Source organism: Corythoichthys intestinalis, chromosome 17 (genome assembly GCF_030265065.1).
Source record: "Corythoichthys intestinalis isolate RoL2023-P3 chromosome 17, ASM3026506v1, whole genome shotgun sequence".
Classification (NCBI taxonomy): domain Eukaryota; kingdom Metazoa; phylum Chordata; class Actinopteri; order Syngnathiformes; family Syngnathidae; genus Corythoichthys; species Corythoichthys intestinalis.
In genome coordinates this window covers 36978210-37002779 of record NC_080411.1, presented here as the reverse complement: position 1 = coordinate 37002779, position 24570 = coordinate 36978210, and the positions used below count along the sequence as shown (strand labels likewise).

At 38.6% G+C, this 24570-nt stretch overlaps 1 protein-coding gene across 1 annotated transcript in view; it reads left to right on the top strand.

Moving 5' to 3' along the window:
* The window catches only part of LOC130905786 (inactive tyrosine-protein kinase PRAG1), a 52743-nt gene that overhangs the window by 7388 nt on the left and 20785 nt on the right, over positions 1-24570 (top strand). The window contains exons 2-4 of the mRNA XM_057819473.1: positions 2597-2937; positions 3027-4708; positions 23551-23696. Coding sequence (XP_057675456.1) covers positions 2674-2937; positions 3027-4708; positions 23551-23696 — 2092 coding nt within the window. The 5' untranslated portion in view covers positions 2597-2673. The remainder of the gene's footprint in view (positions 1-2596; positions 2938-3026; positions 4709-23550; positions 23697-24570) is intronic.

Genomic DNA, 24570 nt, shown 5'->3' with positions numbered 1-24570 from the left:
AAAAAAAATTCCCTATTTAAAAAAATTTTTTTTCAATTTTTCCATTTTTTTTTTTTTTTTTTTTTTTTGCATTTCTAGATCATTATTTTTCATGTACTTATTTATTCCCCAATGCTTTTTGATTTATTAAATTTCAAGTCAGGCATCAAGAGGTTAATTTTTATTTGTACATTTGTACAAATCGCACTGAGAAGTCACTTCCTAAGTCAACTCAATTACGTTTCTCTGGAGGCTTGGGAATATACCTCATCTATAAAAGGACATGTTTGCATGGCTCTGGGTTTAATTAAGATTGTGTCATTGTAAAACCTTTTTGAGAAGTAATTAGAGTCAGCAGCAAATGATCCCCTTGAAATGGTGTTGATCCTGTCGCTGTCGCTCCTATTCAACAAGAGGAACGTGGTAGCAAAGGCCTTTGTTTGTGTGAGGACGCACACAAATGTGGTCTGATTGAGTTTGTTTGGAAGAGTAGGGTTTTTTTTTTCTTCCTGGGTGTGAGATTCACCCTGGTGAGATTTGCGCCTTTTAGACATTCCTGACATTCCAACCTCCGGGATGCTTGAGGCTCCTCCGTCTTCTTGTAGCATGTCGGGGGCTGTTGAGGACCCGGGAGGGCTTTTATGTCACCGTGGCTCACAACAAGTAGCTTCTCTCTGTCTTGCTGTTTTTTTTTCCTTTTTTTCCTTCAACAGACAGTGACATGGATTCTAATTTAAGAGGTCATGGGAAGAAGAGAAGTCAACACTTCTTATGTTACGTTCGCAGATGACATTTATATCCTAATGGATGTTTGCGATCAGGCTCCCTTTTTGCTGTATTTGCACTGACAGTTAGATCTTAGCCAAGGGAGGGTATGGCATTCCACAAAGTTGGGCCATTTTCGCATAACCCAGATGAGCAAAGAACCAGACCACGCAAAGTGCACATTATAATAATGAATGCCGTAATTTTCGGACTGTAAACCACTACTTTTTTCCCTTTTTTTGAATCCTGCGCTTTTTAGTCCAATGTGGTTTATTTGTTGATTTATTTGGGTGAATTGGTAACGCTTTCTTTGACAGCGGCGTCATAAGACTGCGATAATACTGTCATAATCATGACACGACACTATCATGAGCATTATTGACATTATGAATTATGTCAATAAGCTCATTTATGTCCAGCTCGTATCTCAAAAGTGAGATAATTTGCCGGATGACACAAAATAACATCTGTCCTATGCATTTATTAATGCTTATGGCAGTGTTATGTCATATTTATGACATGACTAATTATAATCATGGCGGCACAGTCAAATAAAATGTTACCAATACCATAAGTCGCAATTAATGAAACAACTGGAACAGTAACTGAATAATTAGCACAAAACATGAATTATGATTGTTATCTCCATCTGTAGCGCTGCAATGCATGTTAGGAGGCATGTTGGACGACAACAGCGTTGACAGCCGGCTGCCGCAGCGGTTGACTGTCTCCCACAGGAGCCGTGATGGCCAAATGAAGCTTCTTGAAGCAATGAAGCTTTGCAGCCAATTGGTTCAAAGCTTCATGGTGGTCCAATTGGTCTTATGACAGTCTAATGTTGCCGCTGTCAAATATAGTGTTACCGGTTAATATCTTTTGGTGTAAATATCCCATAATATAGTTAGGACAGCTGCGGCTTATAGTCCAGTGCGGCTTATCTATGAACAAATGCTGTTTTCTTGTCAAATTTGGTGGGTGGCGGCTTATAGTCACGTGCGCCTTATAGTTCGAAAATTGCGTACTTGTGTCATTTAACTCTTTCAGTACCATTGACAATGATAGACGTGTGGTTTTAAATTCTTCTGCTGTGAATTTAAATGGGTTTTTCAGTAGTAGACGGCGTTCATTTGCTGCCTCCCCTCCGAGTTCAAATGGATTGGACGTCTATTGCTGTCAATGGCAGCCAATGAGTTAATATTTTAGTTTAATTTTTTTTTTATCCAAATATAGTAACTAAAAAAAATGTATGTAATTAATTCATAGTGTTTTTTTAGATTTATTAATCAGAGTTGGGGGAATAATACACTTTAAAATGGAATATTACAATGTACAACATTCAATGTTAATACGGTTCATTAAAAATGTTGAACATTATCAATGTAGTTGATTCTCAAATGTCTTTAAAAAAAAAAAAAACATAGTATTGTCATTTATTTGATTTGTTGGTTTCTTTTTAATGATCTTGCTATTTCTAAATAGATTTATTTTCTATTAATATTTGTTCAAATTCGTTACACTGTTTTAATTTTTATTTGTAACAAGTACTTATAAAGAGTTTTATTCATTTGAAACTATACTAAGCCATCGCTATAAAATGTCATATGACTAATAAATAAGTATAGACTCCATTTTCTATAAACCAAAGACCGACTTTGATGTGACGTGTCATACATGAACTATGGTAAAGCAAAATTAGCACATTGGTCCTTGGTTCAAGAAATAGCCATGTTGCTTGGTAGAAGTAGGGCACATGATTCTACTTGTGGGTTGAGCAAAAGATAGCGACTTATTTTAAACTGTTTTTTTTTTTTTTTTTGCTCTCGTCCTCCCTAATCCACCACAACCTTGGCAGCCATGAGAGCGCGTACAGTCTGCGGCGCCACGCTCCATTGCCACTTGTGACCTTCCGCCGATCGAGCGAAGCCGAAGATGTCAGCGTGCGGCGATTTTGCAGAACACGTGTGGAAACCCGGCTCCTGCAAGAACTGCTTCCACCAGCTTAGCGCTCACACGACCTCCAGCCGCCCGGGCGGAGCTGTGCCCGTCGCCACCTGTTTAAAGAGCGGAGGAGATGACGACGACGCTGTGACTGTGCCCTCTCCCTACAGCAAGCCCACCATTGCCGTCAAGCCCACCATGATGAGCCTGGATACGGGCAACGCGATGGCCGACGTCAACATGAACATTGAGACGGTGATTTTCTTTAACTGCTTTTAAATATCTGCCATACTATGTGTTTGTGTTTTTTTTTTTAACTATTTGTTTTTTTTTTGTGACGGAAGAACACAAAGAGCCCAGTGGAACGTTTGGGCCTGAAGAAGATCTTGGATCTTTCTTCACTATACATTGACGGTGATAACTGCAATAAAAGCCTAAGAGACTCCACTCTTCAAAGTCTGGACACCAAGACTGACTTTTATTTTTCTTCATTATCCAAAGAGACTATGCTCATTAGCAATATGCTGGTCACGCAAGATCAAGGTACAGGTCTGCATAACAGCAATGGAGACACCTGTAGGCAGCAGAATAGTACCACTTCCCCCAGAACAAAAAGCACTTATAATCCCAGTGCTACCGGGAAGAGAGCTAATTTTTCTCCTCAGAAAACTGTGGACAATCCTTTCCCTGTGAATGTTGGTCCAGCCAGTCCTGCCAAAGCGTATAGCAATGGCATCAGCTGTGGGAGCACCACTGTGCTAACCACAAAAGCATCCATGACATCCAGCACTTCCGCCAGTTCCTTAACCTCATCTTTATCTGTGGGCGCTCTAAATAACAGTCAGCCATCCATCTACTCGCCTCCTGTCTTGTCCAAACTAAACAGCCCATTAGATGACGACTCCTCCCTCGGTAGCAGCACAGATTCTCTCCCGGTGACAGAGGGTTCTGTTGGCAGCCCCCAAAGTCCACTAGCGACAGGCAACTCTGTGCCCGGTTCTCCCAGCGCACCGGAGTCTGAGCCCATTTACGCGGAGAGCACCAAGAAAAAGCGCAGGCCGCTGGGAAACGGAGCTCAATGCCATCTGGGTGCCTCAGACCGGACTAACAACTCTGAACACTTAGAAGGACAGCGGACCACCATCACTGTGATAGCTGCGCACATGGAGGAGAACAACAGGACATTCTACCTGAGCAGCCCCGATTCGGCCGTCAGCACCCACTGCCAATTCAGCCCCACGGCGCGCAAGGACACCAGCGGCACCGCGTTCCGCTGGCCCAGCCCCAGCCGCAGTGCTCCCTCCTTGGTAGCCGAATCCAGCCATGGTCCCGCTTTACACCCCAAGCCTCAATCTAGCCCGCCCATTCCACCAAAAAGGACCACCCGGTCCCCCAAACTGGGCACGTCCAGCCTTTCACCGTCCGTCTCTTCACCGGTTCCACTTCCAGACCTCCCCAGACTGGGCAGCTCATGCCTCTCGCCATCATTATCTTCTCCTGTTCCTCTCCCTGAACTCTCCATGCTCTTCCTGGTCTCTGCCAAAGAGGGACACTTTAAAGTCCAGCCAGAAAACCACAACCCGGCTGCGTTCGAGCGCTGGAACAAGAACCACCACCACGGCTCTGCCTGGAATTGCCGGATTGATGAGGAAGAGGAGGAGGAAGAGAGAGAGCGGAAAGAGTCTGAAAAGAAGACACTGACTACTAATCCCCAGACAACATCTCGTGTGACAGGCCCAGTCAATAGCGCTGCTGTTTGGAAGGAGTCCAGAGTCCGCAACAAGGCTTTGACCAGCCCCCCTCCGACGAAGGAGCCAGGCACGACCCCCCCGCTCGTGCCCGACAATGGTGCTTGTCAGACGGACGGCGAGGCCGCCGCCGCAGAGGAAGACGCCAAACAGAGCAGGAGCATGCCGGCCAAGCAACACGAGAGCTCAATGGAGCCTCTGGCAGTGGGGAAGCAGGTATCAGCTAGACAAGAGTCCAATCCACCACCTCCTCCACCTCCTCCCAAGAAACAGCACAGGTAAGAATAAACCTTTAGACAATCATCATACTGTGTTCTATTGGGAAAGTGCCCTACATATGAATGCAACACTGTTAAGGGTCATTGTGTAGCAGACTGCGTTTCGACGGATGTTCTTCATATTTATTTTTCCATCACTCTTTTCACTTTTGATTGACACCGTAAAAACTGGAAAAAATTCACAAAATGTAACAATGGTGTCCTAGTAATGGTGTCTATCTGCCTTCCAAGGATGCTATCGTCAATCGAACCAATTATACACCTCCACACTGCACTCCTTGTACAAACACACAAAATCAAACAAGCACACAAAATCAAACAAATATAACCGTAGACTTGGCGGTAATAAAGCTCACGATTTGTTTAAGTACTTACCTACAACGTGCCAGCACTGCTTCTGGACAAGTGCAACGTGCAGAAAAGTTTACACACAGGTGTGGGAAGTTACCTAATTAGATTAAACCGGAGGCACGAGATTGTACGCAGACCACGCTTATAATAGTGTAAATAAACGCACTAAGGCTAGGTTCATACTGCAGGTCTTAACGCACAATTCCAATTTTTTGGAATTTGGGCGTGCACGTTCAGACTGCCTTTGTGCATTGAGCCTGTTCAAGTATCACACATGCGCACTAATTCGCAGTCCGAGATGGGCTGAGAAAACTGACCCGCATGTGCACGAGTTTCAAAACAAATTACTACACATTACACACACACACACATATGGACAGTTTGCCCCGACTCTCCACTGTGTAAGCAATCTTGAAATATTGCTCATCTATCTCGCTCTTTGCTGACGTGATTGCTGCATGAATTCTGATTTGGGGGACTTGACAGTTCAGACCGCAGCCACATTCTGGAAAAATGTGGCCGTATATCTGATTTTAACCACATACGAAAGTGACCTAGACCGGATTTGAAGCGTTCCACTTTTATGCGATTTTTCCCATTCAGACTGTCAAGTTGATGCCTCACTCAAGTCTAAAAAACATGAAAAAATCAGAAAAAATCTGCATTAACACCTGTGGTATGAAGCTAGCCGTAGAGACGGAAGCGCCCGCAAACCAGCGCGCCCTTTACACGTTGTAGCCGACATTTAGTGACTTGGAAAATTTTTCAAATTGGTACAAGTACAATTTCAAGGAGCCATATGTAAGCTTGGTGGCCAAAAATTGTACTGCAATGAATCAAAACAACTTAAAATTAGGGCTGTCAAACGGTTAAAATTTTTAATCGAGTTAATTACAGCTTAAAAATTAATTAATCGCAATTCAAACCATTTATAAAACCTGCCATATTTTTCTGTAAATTATTGTTGGAATGGAAAGATAAGACACAAGAAGGATATAAACATTCAACATACGGTACATAAGTACTGTATTTGTTTATTAAGACAATAAATTAACAAGATGGCATTAACATTATTCTCTTGAAGCGATCCATGGATAGAAAGACTTGTAGTTCTTAAAAGATAAATGTTAGTACAAGTTATAGAAATTTTATATTAAAACTAGGGTTGCCACCTGTCTCTTGAAATAAGGAACGATCCGAAATTGGGAATTAAATGTTGCGTTCCTTATTGAACTAATACGGAATATAGATGAATAGATACATTTCTATGCATTATAGGAGTTTTGGGGATGTCCCTTTTTTTCTTTGCCTGTACAGCTTTGGGCGCGAGAGGGGCGTCCCATATTTCTTATTTCTGTAAGGTGGCAACCCTAATTAAAACCCTTCTTTATTTCTGAAAGGTGGCAACCCTAATTAAACCCCCTCTTAATGTTTTCGTTTTATTTAAATTTGTAAAATTTTCAATCAGAAAATAAACTAGTAGCTCGCCATTGGTGATGTCAATAATTACACCATGCTCACTAATTGTGCTGAAGCCCATAAAATCATTTGGACCCAAGCGCCAGCAGAGGGCGCCAAACACCAAAAAGCAAGTAACAAGCGGACATTACACTGCTGTCATTTTAATCCCTTTGAGCGGGGCATGTGTGTTAATTGCGTCAAATATTTTAACGTGATTAATTTAGAAAGTTAATCACCGCCCGTAAACGCGATAATTTTGACAGCCCTACTTAAAATACAAGCACACTGGCAATGAAATATCCCATTTTGTAATGCATTGACAAATTTGACAAAAAATATTTCATTTCTCAATCCATTTTAATTTCAATTACCTACCTGGGTATAGTTGCCATCTTTGCCCCGGTCAATGGGTCCATATCCTAAGCATGTCAGCCTTAGTTTATTTGCCCTACAGATCAAAATGCAATGACAAGAAATGGACAAAGCTTAGTGATATGCCGTCACCTATATCTTGACCACCTCTGACACCCAACCTATATTTTTCTTGGGTTTCTGGGTCCTGTAGTGTGGGATTTTGGACCTTGTTTACGCAACTGCTAAGCAGTTGTTGTCAAGAGTTTATTATTGTTTGAGAACTGATCTTCCAGCTTTTATCCCACCCTCCTTAGAGAATGGGGGAACTTACAGCACCTGGTATGTTTAGGTGGTCTCCCATCCTGCTGTTAACAAAGACTCATACTGCTTAGCTTGCGATAGTTCTTCTCACAGTCAGAAATTTGATACTGCTTCTGAAGTGAGTGAATGACGTCTTACTGAACTGTACACTTGCCATAAGATTAATGGAACCTATCTTGAACGGTTCCATTAATAATGCAAATCAACATTCTCTGTCCTTTACTGTTCCTATACTGCGACAATCCATTAGCAATAATAGCACTGTGCGATCATTCATTTGGACACTGCTTAGCTTTGCGCATACTGCATCATTTAACACTCACGACAGGGAGTTAATCTTGACCGCCATGTTTGCACTATAGAGTCGATTTCGCATGTATACTCTATTTAACAGCTACATTCACTGTGATACTTTATTTCCTCTCTATTCAAACAGATAGCGCCTCTTTCCTCAATGCGTCCCTTGTTCAATTGTAATGTGGATTCAAACAAAAAAAATCCTGATGAATACAATGTAATAAATGGTGGGCTTTGTTTTAACCACTGCTTGATAGACCAAGCTATCAAAATGATGGACGAACGCTAAACAAGCATGACTTTTTCAATAAAATACTATGCAACCTCCAAAGTGGAATGCTTCAAAGTTTCACAATTCCCCCAAAATTAGGCTTTTGAAGTGAAAAAGAAAATAACAGCAGATTTGATTTTATTTAATTTACATTTTTAAGTGCAAATTGACTTTATTCGAGCCTCCTTGCTCGCTGTACCATTTTAAAACAAGACTATTTACTGCTTTTTTTTAATTGTAAACAGATTGTCACTTTATCAGCATATTTTGATGCCTGAAAAAATGATTAAGTAATACCGTTTTACTAGTATATATTTTATTGTTTTTTGTTGTCGTTTTTGACAGGTACACACTGAAAGTAACATATTGGACCATAGCAATGTTGTTCGGTTACTTAACGACTAAATTGTGGATCTGTATCAATGCGAGTACAAATTTTAGTTTGAAGAAGCGATTTTTATTCGCTCATATCAGCTCATTTTCGACACAATCGTATGTGCTTCAAATAGTTCAACAGCTCAAGTATTTCTTTTAAAGGTAAATATTTACTAGCAGGATGCTAGCCTTCCATCTCTCATCCCATTTTAGTTAATGTCTTTAACCAACAACTTTTAATGCTTTATGTGTCCAGAATGTCCATAAATTGTTGCATTTTGCCAGTCAGATTTTTAAAATTATCATTTTTTTTCTACTGAGAAATCTCTAAACCAGGTTTCGTCTGATTTGCTTTTGTCAACAGTGACAACATGGGAGTGAACCAAGAGGCGCCGAGTCATTTTTTTTGTCAGTCATTTAAAAATGTTTTGGGATTGTAAAAGTACATTATGTTAAGATGTTGAAACACAACAATTATGTCAGCATTAAAACTGTCAAACACTGCAGCAATGTCGCTCTGTGCAAAACATGAATGGAAAAACTGCTAAAAATCAGAAAAGAGCGGAAACCTTTCATATTGTTCTACATGTGCCATTGACATTGAAATTGAGTTTTTGGATACATGGACATGATTTCATAGTTCTCAGCTAAATAAAAAATAGCACTTCTATTAGTGTTTTTCATGGCCCATTTGGTATAAGTGGGAGAAAGAGAAAAACCACAAAAAAATAATAAAATAAAAAAAGGATGGGTTAATGCAACATTTAGTCTTATGTTTGGCTATGTCATAAACAAGTCCTCTATCTGTTTTACACGATCATTACATACATTGCTAAAAAAAAAAAAAAAACAAAAAAAAAACAACAACAATAAAAAAAAAAACAACAACAAAAACCGAATAATAGTAATGAAAATTAAAAAGAAAATAATAATAACAAAAACAACTTTAAAGAGAACTAAAAATAAAATTCAAGCATTCCATAACACAATAGGTAGGCATGAATATTGTGATAAACAAAACTCAATAAAATGAAATTAAAGCGGGAATGGGGGGGCAGGGCAACTAGTTGCTTTTCTGTGGAGATTATTAATCCATCCAGGTAGTTTCTGTAGGGCTGGCTGCCAGGTTTTGTGAAAGAGATTTTCCCTACCAGAAATTGAACATTTTATCTTTTCTAACTTTAAGTGAGTCAAAACCTCTTTGAGCCAACTGTTTTATGATGGGGCAGGTGCATGTTTCCTCTTAATAAAATAAGACGTCTCCCTAATAAGGTCGTGAAAGCATTTAAGCATTGGTGCGGATAGAACAGGTGATAGAGGAGGGCAGCCAAAAAAGTGCTATGCATGGATCATTCCCCAGGTTTGTGCCAGACGCATTTTCCAGCCTGTTTGATTATTTTTTTATTCTCAGATTTCACGCTAGATGCACAGAAATCACCAAATGCAGAGATACTCACCTATATTTTCAGGATCAATAGCAATATTTAACATATCATATAAGATTTTGCCAGAAATAACAAGTTAAATGTCATGTGTTGAGATAGACGTTTTAAATTCTTGTAAATAAATGCTTAAATCAAGCAATTTCTATAGATATGAATGTAAAACAGTCTTGGTTAAAAGCAAAATGGGCAGTTATCGTTCATTTTACGTGAATATTTCAAGCAAAAGTTATGGTATTGTATAATCCAACATGGCGGCCGTCATGAAACAAAGAGCTTTTTAAGTTGAAAATTCTTTTAAATAAATGCTTAAATCGCGCAATTTCTATAGATATGAACGTAAAAGTCTAGATTCTTGGTTAAAAGCAAAAAAACGGGCAGTTATCATTCATTTTACGTAAATATTTAAAGCCAAACTTACACTAATTTTATCCATTGATTTTTTTTTTTTTTTTCACGTTTCAAAATGCCTGTCTGGTGCTATTTAATATAATAATTAACTTGAATCCTCGACCAAATCACTCTTGAGACACTCCTGCCTGCTTGTATGCAGTAAAACCTTTGTCCTGTTTCCACCTAAATCCGGCAAAGCATGTGTTTGAGTTTATCACAGTGATAACCAACTCAATGTTCTGCCTGGGTCGGCCCCCTGCGGGAAGGCGTGGCGCAATGTTTGTGGGAGCTGTCTTTCTCAACTGATGGTGGAGTCTATGTCTGAACATTCACACTAGGACGGATCATTGTTTTGCCTTGTAATTCGGACAATATTTTATACCTGTCTGCACGACGTTTAAGGTGCCTTCATAAACAGCACGCACCTGCAAGGGACGCCTGCGCAAAAAGGAGCAGCCTCGTGTGTGACGTCATCGTCAGCGCGGGTCACCTCCGAACCGGAAGCTTGTAATTTATCGGTGTTGTTGGATGTTCTATTTGCACATTTTCAAGTGTAAAATTTACAAGCTCTTTAAGTTGTAAAAAGAGAAGCAGGATTTTTACACGGGTAGACGACGGCTACTCTAGACCGGGTATCCGGTGTTTACGAAATTACCTGGGCCTCTAGCCGTGTAATAAAATATCCAGACAAGAGGTGCATTAGTGTAGCCTACATGCCTTATAGCAGGGGTGCCCATTATGCCGATCGTAACGCTAATGTGGACAGCATTTTTTTAAAATCCACATAGTTATTTATATTGAGTGGTCAATATAACCTCATATGCAGCAACCCCCCACCCCCACCCCGCTGTAAAGGTAGATCGCAGGAGGTTGTCTCCTTGAAAAGTAGAAAAAACAATGAGCGCCTCTGCCTTATAGTTCGAGATGTGACCAAAAATTGGGTGACCCAAATAGAAAATAGCTAAAATTGCATCTTTGGTTAAAAAGCCGAAAGGTTACCACCAAAAAGTGTGAAGAACTTTAATCCTCTTGTGTTGACGTAATCAAAACACAGCGAGCTAACGCTACTGGATTACAGCCAACATGTCCATGGTTTGGAAGTATTTTGAAGTATCAAAGAAATATACAGTTGTATGAAAAAGTATCTGAACCTTCTGGAATTTGTCACATTTCTGCATAAAATCATCATCCATTTGTCAAAATCACAAAGATGAAAAAAACAGTGTCTGCTTTAACTAAAGCCACCCAAATATTTATATATGTATATATATATATATATATATATATATATATATACAGGTACAGTGGGGAGAACAAGTATTTGATACACAGTCAATGGGAAAACCCATTGGCAGTGTATCAAATACTTGTTCTCTCCACTGTAAGTATTTTGTGGGGCCCCCCCTTCGGCTGCAACAACTTCGACCAGATGCTTCCTATAGCTGCAGATCCGTCTGGCTCATCAATCAGGACTAATCTTGGCCAATTCTTCTTTACAAAACTGCTGTAGTTCAGTCAGATTCCTGGAATGTCATGCATGCTGTCATGCCACAGTTCATCTCAATGGGGTTTAAGTCTGGACTTTGACTTGGCCACTCCAGAACGTGTATTTTGTTCTTCTAAAATCATTCTGAAGTTGATTTACTTCTGTGTTTTGGATCGTCTTGTTAAAGCATCCATCCTCTTTTTAGCTTCAACTGTCTGACAGACAGCCTCAGGTTTTCCTGCAAAACATCCTAATGAACTTTTGAATTCATTCTTCCATTAATTATTGCAAGTTGTCCAGGTCCTGAGGCAGCAAAACAGCCCCAAATCATATGCTCCATCAACCATGCTTCACGGTGGGGATGAGGTGTTGATATTGGTGAGCTGTTCCATTTTCCTCCACATATGACGTTACATGTTACTCCCAAACAATTCAACTTTGGTTTCATCAGTCCACAAAATATTTTGCCACAACTTCTGTGGAGTGTCCAAATGCCTTTTTGCGAACATTAAACGTGCAACGATGTTTTTTTTTTTTTTACGACAGCACAGGCTGCCTCCGTGGAGTCCTCCCATGAACACCATTTTTGGCCATAGTTTTACATATAGTTGATGTGTGGAATGTGCCAGTGTTTTTTGTCTCTAGCAGACACTGTCGGGTTCTTTTTTACCTCTTTGAGTATTCTGCGCTGAACTCTTGGCGTCATCTTTGGTGGATGGCCACTCCTTGGGAGAGAGACAACACTGCCAAACTCTCTCCATTTGTAGACAACTTCTCTGACTGTCGATTGATGAACATCCAGACTTTTAGAAATGGTTATGTATCGTTTCCCACTTTATACAAATCAAAACAATCCTTGATCGGGTGGTCTTCAGACAGCTCTTTTGACCGAGCCATGATGCACATCATACTATGCTTCTTATCAAGACAGTTCTTACCAGGTGTGTGTTTTATAGCAGGGCAGCTTTAAACCACTCATCAGTGTTTAGGCACACAGCGGACTTAAATTGTTTGGTAAAAATTTGTTTCAATTGGTTTTTATGTCTCCTTCGGCAGAGGGTTCACTTACTTATTTTTCCTCTTCTTGTCATTGTTTGTATGCTATTCTCATTAAAATATGAAAACCTATAAATGTTTGGGTGGGTTTAGTTGAAGCAGACACTGTTTTTTCATCTGTGTGATTTTGACAAAGATCAGATCACATTTGATGGTGATTTTATGCAGAAATGTGATAAATAGCAAAAGGTTCAGATACTTTTTCATACCACTGTAGTGTAATGAATATTTTAGGCCATTATCCATCCTAGTGTTGACGTAGCCTGACGTAGTCAAGTTGCTTATCAATATGAATAAAACATTTAAAAGTGTTCTGTATATTTATCGTATAGTTTTTGTTTTGTGTTTTACGATTTTAACGATTTATTTCTAATGTGCTCCTAGTCAAATATACTTTGGAGCCCCGTGCTTCATTGTGCCCCGTCACCCATGATAATGTGTTGAATCATTTAAAAGCTACAGATGGTACCTGAAGTGTGGCTTTGATTAAATCATAAAAAATACCCTATTTGTACATGTCATTTTCACCCTTGCGTTAGCCGTTAAATCACATGAAAGGTCGTCTATGTGTGTGCCTATGCTTTGTGTAGTATATGTTTGAGGGTGGCAAGATCGTAAAAGGCTTCAAGGGCGCATCAGCTGAAGATAGCCAAAAGGGAGGGGGCTCTGCTGAGCAGATTGTTGCCCGGAGCGACCACCAAACTGTCCCACTAGCAGTGACAGTAGTAGAATTAATAGATCAGGCATTCATCACTTGCCATGCGAGCGCTCACCATACAGGAGCCCTTGATTTGGAAGCTTTAAATACAGCTATGACCAAGGTTGTGCCAGGGTTATGTTACGTCTTATGCAGGGGCCCAAAACAGCCACCAGGCTGATCCTAAAGTTTGTTGTTTTGTTTGGGGGGTAGGGGGGGAGGCTGCCAGTCGGATTCTTCATTATGAGGTAGGCAGTTCTCGCTGTCGGTTTTGTGAAGATGCCTTAATTGTGTTGGACGACTTCATTATCAAAGTTTAAACTCATTTAGCTTCTTGGAAATACCAATTCCTCTGTGAGAGTCAAAGCTTTAATCATTTTGTTTTATTTGTGACACTTCCAGTCTTTCGGTGTTATTGCTGATGATAGATGTCCAATCATGTGGCTGTTTTCATTCTTCTGCTGGGAATTTAAATGAGTGTCACTCAAAGACTATGAATCTCCTTGAAGTTGGAGGATTAGCAGCGAATGAATGTTCATTCACTGAGATCCTCCCAGTTTAACTGGATTGGAGGTCAACTAGTGACAAACTCGTTTAGGTTTGTTATGTTTCTTTTCTTTTTTTTTTTTTTTTTTTTTTTTTGCAGTTTTTCCCGTTTTTGTTGTTGTCTTGTTCCTAGTTTTTTGTGGTGTTGGATTTTTGATTGCTTTCATTGTTGTTGATCCAGGATGTCTTCTACTCATTTGTTATTCACATTTATTTTGCAGTTTTTTAAAAAATCATTTTTCCCCCCCTCTTTTTTTTATGTTTTGCAGTTTTCCTTATTTTTCTGTTTTAATGGTTTTCCTTTTTTCTCTCAATTTTTAAAGTTTTTTTTTTTTTTTTTTTTTTTTTTTTTTTTTTTTAATGAAAATGCAAAGAAAGGAAAAAATGGCAAATAAACATAAAAACACGCAGTGAAACCATGAGAAATCCTAAAAACATGGAAAAAAGAAAGCGAAAAGGAAAACAACCCCCCCAAAAAAAGAAGGAAAGCTGCAGAAAACAGGAAAAAGCAACAACAACAAAAAATCATAATCCCGTGCTTAATTCTTTCAGCGGCATTGACTACGATCGACGTCCAATCATGTGGCTCTTTTCATCCTTTTGCTGTGAATTTAACTTAATTTGTCAATAGTACTGTATTTTTTGGACTATAAGTCGCAGTTTTTTTCATAGTTTGGCTGGGGGTGCGACCTATACTCTGGAGCTACTTATGTGTGAAATTATTAACACATTATTATATCATTTCACATGTTATTTTGGTGTTTTAGAGTGACACTGATAGTTTGGTAAACCTGTTAGCATGTTCTTTATGCTATAGTTATCTGAATAACTCTTAATAGCTATGTTACGTTAACATACCGGCCACGTTCGCATTTCGTTGTTCATGCATCATGTAACATTACCATACTTTACACTTATTCAGCATGTTGTTTTCTATTGTATTTTTCTTTGAAATTGCCTTTCAAGATGACATATCTGTTCTATGTGTTGGATTTTATCAAGTAAATTTCCCCTAAATATGCGACTTATATGTTTTTTTTCCTCTTCGTTGGGCATTTTATGGCTGGTGCAACTTATAGCCCGAAAAAATACGGTAGATGTCTTGCCCATTTGAACCAGGAGTACAGTGATACCTTGACATACGATCGCTTGGACACACAATCTTTTTGACATCCGGCGTAAAATTTGACTCGCCTTTTGTTTCTACATTCGACAACGTGCTCGAAATATGACGAATTATGACACCGCCGCAGACGGATGCACGGCGGATTTTCTTGTGAGAGAAATCAACACAGGTTCCAAGAAAGTTAGTGCACATGGTGAAAATGGAAAAAGGTGACACTTACCACTGAAATGAAGATGGAAATGATAGAAAAATATGAGCGTGGGGTGCGCATCCGTGAACTGGCTCACCAATACGGCCGTAGAATGTCTACGATGTCGATGGCCTCCGTTCACCAGTCTTTATAAGTTAAGGTGACAATTATTATTGTGGTTACATCGCCAAAGAAATCGCCAGCGTCGTCAGGTTTTTATAATTTATTTCAGAACTTGTGCAACACAACACGCCTACTGTCAGACACAGTTGACGCCAGCAACAAAACATTAAAAGTGAAAGTAAAATCTCTACTGCACCTTTCTTACTGTGGCATTTCAGCCATGCGGTATGTTCAGGTACAGCACACAAAACACGTCCGCCACATTAGAACCCGATTTGGATTTTTTTTTGTTTTTTTGTTCTGGTTTTATTAATAATTTATTTGTTTTGCAATGTGTAATTGCCATTTGTAATAGTACCAGCAGTATTTATTAAAGATTTAGTGTACCGTATTTTTCGGACAATATGTCTCACCTGAGTATAAGTTGCACCAGCCAAAAAATGCGCAATGAAAAGGAAAAAAACGTATAAGTCGCACCGGACTATAAGTCGCATTTTTGGGGAGAAATTTATTTGATAGAATCCAGCACCAAGAACAGACATGTTATCTTGAAAGGCAATTTAAAATACAATAGAGAACAACAGGCTGAATAGGTGTACGGTATGCTAACATTACATGACTCTAGAAGTTAGATCGGGGCAAAAAAATCCAGCCCAACCCGACTGGACCGCGGGTATTAAAGCGCGACGTGGCCCGAGCCCGATCAGTTAATTAGATTTGCTTGCCTGAGCCCGAAAACCCCCGAAATTTTATGTTTTATTTGTAGGCACGAGCCCGAAAAAACCCCAAAATTTTATGTTTTATTTGTGAGGACTCAGGAGGAGGAAATGCGGGGATGCGATGCATGGTTGCGTTTTGTGTGATCATGTTGGGGATGATGCCGGTTCATATATGCATAATGATAACAAATTAAAGCCTGTCTTTTGTAACGAATTCTCCCAGTTAAACAAGACTGTATGATGGATATTCAATAAACTTTACTGTATTGGCCCGAATATAAGACTGTGTTTTTTGCATTGAAATAAGACTGAAAAAGTGGGGGTCGTCTTATATTCGCAGTCAAGACATTATACCCATTCATGACGCTAGATGGCGCCAGATATCCTTGAAGCGATGTTCTGTCATGACAGATCTCAGCTACTCTCAAGTTTAACCAGTTTGCATTATTTTATTGCAATGTTTTTCCTTATTCAGATTTGTTTCAAGACTACAGTTACAGTTAGACTTCACTTTGATGGTTAATGCAGTTATTGCAATTTTGTTTTTTTATCACAATAGATTGGTTTATTTACATTTCAAAAACCAGAAGCCATTCATTTACGAATGTGATTGCACTTTGGTTTACATATTTAAATGTACAGATATTAAGATTTGAATGAGGCAAAATAACATGCTTTTTCTCTCAAATATATTGTTATAATCATTTGTTTCAGATATACTGCAATTATTTTCTGTATAAAAATTAATTTGGTGTTCAAAAAGTCTTTCAGACTTGAGTCTTGAAAAAGAGGGGGTCGTCTAGTAATCAGGGCCGTCTTATATTCGGGCCAATACGGTATATCTTTTATATTTGCGTGTCTGTTCTAACAGGCGGATAGTGGATTTGACATTTATTTTAATCTCCTCGAAATGGCAGAAATAAAGAAGCAAGTTTTCTCAATGTTTAAATAGTCGACATATTTTTATGATCATTATAAATGCATTTGCACAACGAAATAACGCTGGAAAAGTTTGTTTAATATATTTCTCGTATGAGACCAAAGCGCCGCATTTTTACATTCAGCGAAGCCGACACAGTTTTCCGTATGGCATCTTCAACAATCAGTTTGAATCCTTTCCATATCCCACTCCTACCGCAGTTGTTTGTGTTTCAATTACCCTGTCTTTAGTTTGTTTTTCACTCCTATAGCTGCTCCATATCGAAAAGGAAATACCAGGATGCTCGCGGAGGGAGGAAGACAGTGGGGCTACTGCGTTCACGTGCGCAGGCATGCACAGCGCCTTCTCTGTTTTATCCAAATTATTTATTTTATTTAACATCCATACATCGTTTTGGTATAAATTAGGGCTGTCAAACGATTAAAATTTTTAATCGAGTTAATTACAGCTTAAAAATTAATTAATCGTAATTAATCGCAATTCAAACCATCTATATAATATGCCATATTTTTCTCTAAATTATTGTTGGAATGGAAAGATAAGACGCAAGATGGATATATATTTTCAACATGCGGTACATAAGGACTGTATTTGTTTATTATAACAATAAATCAGTTCTAAATCAGTTATAGAAATTTTATATTAAAACCCCTCTTAATGTTTTCGTTTTAATAAAATTTGTTAAATTTTCAATCAAAAAATAAACTAGTAGCCCGCCATTGTTGATGGCAATAATTACTTACACTATAAAATCAGTCGCACCCAAACGCCAGCAGAGGGCAGCAAAACTCCGCAAAACACAATTAACAGGTGGGCCTTTCACTCTAGTGACATTTAAATATGTCTGAGCTGGGCAAGTGCGTTAATTGCGTCAAATATTTTAACGTGATTAATTTAAAAAATTAATTAACGCCAGTTAACGCGATAATTTTGACAGCCCTAGTATAAATATATGTATATATGTATATATATATATACATATATATATATATATATATATATATATATATTTTTTTTTTTTAAAGTTAGCGGGAGAGAAGTCGGCCCGACCCGACTGTAAATAATCACACATAAGTCGCTCCAGAGTATAAGACACACCCTAAGCCAAACTATGAAAAAAAACTGCGACTTATAGTCCGAAAAATACGTTAGGTTTTTGGGCTATAGAACAATGGAATGGAATGGAATAATGGAATTATAATGTATTTTTATGGGAAAATCCTGCTCGACATACAACCATTTCGACTAGCAAACAAGGTTCTGGAACAAATTAACTTTGTATGTAGAGGTACAACTGTACTGGCAGAGAAGGTCAAAACATTAGCAACAGCTCTCAGTATTCTCGCAGTAGGTTCTCACAGTTCTACAACCACAACTATTCCAAAGAAAACCACACTCTCAGAACCTACAGTGGGGAGAACAAGTATTTGATACACTGCCAATGGGAAAACCTATTGGCAGTGTATCAAATACTTGTTCTCCCCACTGTAACTGATACTCTTTGTGAAACTTGCATGCTTGTATCAAGGTGTTACATCATATTGTGTCCTTCCTCCGAAATTCTGAGTCAGCCCGAATTCTTTCCAAGCTCCACCTTGCTCAAATCCCATAAAATGTGTCATTATTCAATGTGTCAGCTCTGATAACCTTTACACACACACACAAACCTCTTTTTCACCGCTCAGACTGTACGGCAGTTTGACGTCATACTTTGTCTTTCATATCTTGTCCCTGTTCCACAGTGCGACCTTAAGGAATGTCTAATATACTGCTAGATGGTTGTATACACTAAAAACCGGGTCAGTGCGGCCAAAGGATTGTAAATGACAAGCTTGTATGTCGTCTTTTTATAGCAAAGGAAGTGTTGGTATCTGTTGGGACTTGGGAGGAACCGTGCAATTAGGATGTTGATTAAGTGCTGTTTGGGCTAAACGCGGGCATCCCCAAAATAAATAGGACAAACATCCTGGTCGGTTGCGCGTTTTTGTGTTGTGATGACAATCTTTTTTTTTTTTTTTTAACTTGCTGCCGTTGCCGATGATAGACGTCCAATCGTGTGGCTCTTTTCAGCATTTTGCTGTGAACTTAAATGAGTTTATCACAAGAAGACGTCCAATCTAAAGCTGAAACGATTACTCAAATAATTTGAGAAACTCAAATTTAAAAATTGATCAAGCAATTTTCTCCGCCTCCAGGAATCGTTTAATTTTGCCAGCTCTAAGCATGACGTTTTGCCCGGACTACTTTTAATGCGGCACAACGCGCGGCTATATTTGATTTCAACCATGCATGAATATCCCTTGTCTTGTGTTAGAAATCAGGCCATATTTTTAATAGTGAATTAAATTTGATATACTGTATTGGCCCGAATATAAGACAGTGTTTTTTGCATTGAAATAAGACTGAAAAAATCGGAGTCTCATATTCGGGGTCTAGACATTATACCCATTCACGACGCTACATGGCACCAGATATCATTGAAGCCAATGCTGAATTTGAGGAGTAATGTTCTGTCATGACAGAGCTCAGCTACTCTCAAGTTTAACCAATTTGCATTATTTTATTGCAATGTTTTTCCTCATTCAGATTTGTTTCAAGACTACAGTTACAGTTAGACCTCACTTTGATGATTAATGCAGTTATTGCAATGTTGTTGTTTTATCACAATAGATTGGTTTATTTACATTTCAAAAACCAGAAGCCATTCATTTACGGATGTCATTGCACTTTAGTTTACATATTGAAATGTTCAGATATCAAGATTTGAATGAGGCAAAATAACATGCTTTTTCTCTCAAATACGACTATATTGTTATAATCATTTGTTTCAGATGTACTGTAATGATTTTCTGTATAGAAATTGATTTGGTGTTCAAAAAGTCTTTATTTCAAACTTGAGTCTTGAAAAAGAGGGGGTAGTCTTATAATCAGGGCTGTCTTATATTCGGCCAATACGATATAGGTTAACTTGCCCTGAAAGCAGTATATTGTTTTGGGGTCAAGATTGTCCCGTTTTCATTTTTAATCAGTTTGGATATATCAAAAGTACCATTGATTTTTTTTTTTTTTTATACAAAAATTTGAAAACTGGTCAATTCTGACCCCAACACAATACGAGGGATATAGGGGTAACGACGAACAAGCCGACAAAAGTGAAGAGAAAAGCACCTGAAAAAAGCAGAAAATGTCAAAAGTGTGGGAGCATCTCAAGCTGGACATTCACCGAAGGCACCCCGTTTATTCTGAGATGAGGAGCGATACTCGATTTTACAATGTAAAATTAAGTTAATGTAGCGCTAATAAATAAGATTAACGTTACTGTACCTTGCTAACATAATGTTAGCCTTGCGGAGGGCTAGGTTTCTATTAATTATGACTACTGTCGATGCGTGGCTAACGTGTCTTTCACACAGGCATTATTTAATCTGTAAAAACACAGCGCTGTAGTGATGAGGGTGTAAAATAGAAAACATAAGCCAACTGTCGATTTTAGCTATGTAGTCATTAATAGATAAATCACCAAGCAGCACTGGTGCCTAATGTGCTACAATACATTAGGTGTCATACATTTATTTTGAACCCTGCAAAAACTCTAAATCCTATCAGGACTTACAATTTAGACCAGGGGTGTCCAAACTTTTTGCAAAGGGGGCCAGATTTGGTGTGGTAAAAATGTGGGGGGCCAACCTTGGCTGACGTCCTTTACGTAGAACAAAATATTTAAGCAAATTTTAGCAAGCCATTCAGTGTGTCACATTTGCTTTATTATTTTTTTAAATTGAATAATTTCAACAATCTTAAAACTAGCCTTTGTAGCGTTCTCTTTCGACTCTCGGGCTCTTGCAAAATTCTGCTGCTGTGAAATTAAACTAGCTCCAAGTTGCTTCAATTTCTCGCTGCGAATCTTCCCTGTAATCTTGCCGTACATGTCAGCGTGTCTTGTTTGGTAATATCGGCTAACATTGAAATCTTTAAACAGCCACTGTCTCTTTGCAAATTGTTGCGTATTTTATTGAAGAAATAGTCCAATTTCCACCTATCCGTGAAGCGTCGGCCGTCACAGTCAACTTTCTTTTTTTTTTTTGTTGATTGTCGCCATTTTAGAAAATGGAAGTAATAGGTCACACGGGGTAATGTTGCTTAGCCCTTCAATACCTGCAACATGAAGCAATTGTCAGAGAATCCCAAAATTTGAAAAATAAGGTCCTAATGAAACCATTTTTTCAAATTTGTAAAAAGAAAAGTCAAAATGAATATGTGTATTAAGCGCTCTAATATCTATAACTCATGCAAAATCATGTTATTTTTTTCTTGTAGAGCCTGCAAATGCGTGTGTTGACTTGCATCCATCGTTATTTTTTTTTTTTTTTTCAAAAAGAAATGTCAAAATTCTAAATTATTCTCAAAATCATGAAATTTTAGGTGTATCAAATGTGATACATTTGGAAATAAAGGGTTAAAGTGCTGCTGCCTTTTAGTGGGTAAATGAGGAGCAGCATTTCGTGTGTAAGCTACTTCATATGCTGGTTGCAGTACTGCTGACCAATTCATTAAGTCTGTGTGCGGGCCAGACGTTATTGATTTTTTAACAGAAGCTGGGGGCCGGATGAAATTTGACCATGGGCCGCATTTGGCTCCTGGGCCGGACTTTGGACATGTCTGATTTAGACTAACTTAAAACTTAACTAAAACTTAAAAATAGCTTGACACAAATGGAATTTCAATTGAAACACGTGGGAAAAAATGCCTAACTTTTAAGTGATGTGTTTAATCAAGCATAATTAAATTTTTAGGTAAGAAATAAGATTTTTTTTTTTTTTTTTTTTAGTAAGATCTTAAGTTTTTTTGAGTGAAAGCAGTGAATTTGTTGTTGTTTTTTCTGGTCACATTCGGAGGTGGGTAGAGTAGCCAAAAATTTAACCAAAGTAAGAGTAGCATTACTTCAAAGTAATATTACTCAAGTAAGAGTGAAATTAGTCACCCAAAAAATGTACTCAAGTACAAGTAAAAGTATGAAAAGAATACTAAAGTAATGAGTAACATTTTGAGTAACTGCTTATTTTATTTTGCTTTTTTTTTTAACAATGGTATTTTTTTTCTGTCAGCATAATCTTATCTATATGAACTGTTGTTATAATGATACTGTATAATAACCCCTTACATAACCACATTAAGCCAAAGAATTTTTTTTTTTAATCATTATAGAGGGAAGAAAAAAAAAACAATAATGAAGTATTATTCGTCAAAAGAGCATGAGTGCCCTTTCCCTCTAGTGGAGAAAATAGTTCCCTAGTTTGAATAATGAATACTGTAGTTCCTTCACAGTTACTATTATAAAATTAAAAGGATCATATCTCTGGTTTTCTGTGGTCAATCGATGCCAAATAAAAACTGGGAGAGTTTTAAATCCGTGCTTTCGAATTCTGTTGAGGGCAGCGCTTTATGTCAGATACTTCATTTTTTACGGTGCCTTAAAGACACGTGATTGGAACAGGCTTGCGTCTGATTGGTGTAATGGAGTCATATGATTATTGTTGCGACGTCTCATTGGTGAAATTAGTAGGGCTTCTCTTGGCAATAGTATCGCTAGCAAAAAAAAATCTAATATGTAGAATAATGAGGAAAAATGTAACGACTCTTGTGTAGCACAAAGTAGCAGAGTAAGATTTTTTCCTTACAAATCTACTCAAGTAAAAAGTATGGAGTAGTAAAGCTACTCTTAGAATTACATTTTTCTCAAAAAGTTACTTAAGTAAATGAAACGGAGTACATGTAACGCGTTGCTACCCACCTCTGAGATGCACTTGTTGGCTAAAATAAAGACATTAATTGTCTAAAAATGGTTCAATATTAGGTGAAATGTCCTTTTTTCTCATGTATATTCATAATTTCTCTTTACCTAAAAAAAAATGTTTTATCCGATTACTCGATTAATCGATGGAATTTTCACTAGAATACTTAATTACTAAAACATTAGATAGCTGCAGCCCTAGTCCAATCCTTTTGAACTGGGAGGGTGGCAGTGACTGAACGAACCCTCCCACTGCAAATTTACAACCCTGCAGGAAAACTCGCAAAGCCGTGCTCATTTGAAATGTTTTCCGCATAGAAAATCACTTGTTTTGGAAACACGTCGCCCAGAGACGTGCGCAGACGTGTCTCGGTATTATTATACACCTCTGATGGTGGCTCCTTTAGTTTCTAAATTAAATGACAGCGAAAACCTCTAGTTCATTGGCTGCCACTGACTACGATAGGCAAAGTCATTTAGATTCACAGATGAAGGATGAAAAGACCCACATGATTGGACGTCTATCATTTTCAATGGCGATGAAAGAGTTAAGGTGCCAGTGTCTTCTCTTCGTCCTCGTTTTCCGCTGATTTATTGGCAGAAATAAAGGCAAAGGCCGTGAGATTAATGAAGATAGGATTCATTTTGTGATGAAGCGAGGGAGGGGTGGGATGCAACGATGTTTGCCCGAGCCATTAGCGCTACTGATTAGACAAGTGAGTGGCTGTCACTCACCCTAATTGGTCGCCTTGATTGGAAAGTCGGCACGTGCGGTGTGGGAAGAGTGTGCAGTGGCAAGGCAGAGATGTGGTTGCATGATACCAAATCAGGAAGTGAATATGCAAAAATAAGATGTGATTAGACTTTGTTTGTCATCCTCTTCCTTCTACGTTTTTATTACAGAGCGTCTGGTCATTTGAGCAGCAGCAACATGGAGCTGAACCGCTGCGTCCAGATAGGATCGCATGAGAGTCCCGTCACATCCCTTCGAGACCTTGGCAACGCCGGCCTCCCAACTGCCTCCACTGACAGTCTGACCACCGATCTAGGTGAGTCATTTTCAGTGCCCGTTTCCACTCCACAGTAATTACTATAGGTATAACTACGTACTGCAAAGTTTTATTTTTGTATTTAGTGACGAGCTGCCCAATGGGGGATGTGCAGTGAACCACTGTAATTCCTGAAAAATAAACTTATCCTGGTTTTAGCTCAACGCACTGCTGTGCCTTAGTTCCTAATGCTAATATGTTCCGTATAATTCATGTGTCCGCTTTGCAGTCACGCTGTTTTCTTGATGTAATTTGCTTGTTGTCTCTCAGTTCAAAGTCATCGAGAAGTAAATACAGATTACAGTGTCTCATTACAGCTGATGCGTTCAATGGTTTCTAAAGTTTCCCTGCTGGACTAAGCTTAAAGACCCAACCCGAGAGGAATAGAGCCAATGCAGTGGTCACTAAATTGAAACTGGTGGTTATTTTTGGTTGTCTGGTCATAAAATAGACAGAGAAGTGGACTGTCTGGAGTTATAGTGTGCAATAAGGAAGTCAAATACAGTGGGGCAAATAAGTAGTCAACCACTAATTGTGCAAGTTCTACCACTTGAAAATATTAGAGAGGCCTGTAATTGTCAACATGGGTAAACATTAAGGGTGTAACGGTACACAAAAATCTCGGTTCGGTACGTATCTCGGTTTTGAGCTCACGGTTCGGTTGATTTTCGGTACAGTAAGAAAACAATGCAAAATATAAATGTGCTAGTTGATTATTCCACACTTTTGTGCTTTCAACAATAGGAACATTAGCCTATACAAAGCTAGAATTCTCAAAAAGTAGTGGGTATTTAAAGATAATAATCCAACAACAATTTGCCTTTCAGACCCCGCATATTGGTCAGCTTTGTTTCTGAAAGAAAGAAGAAAAAAG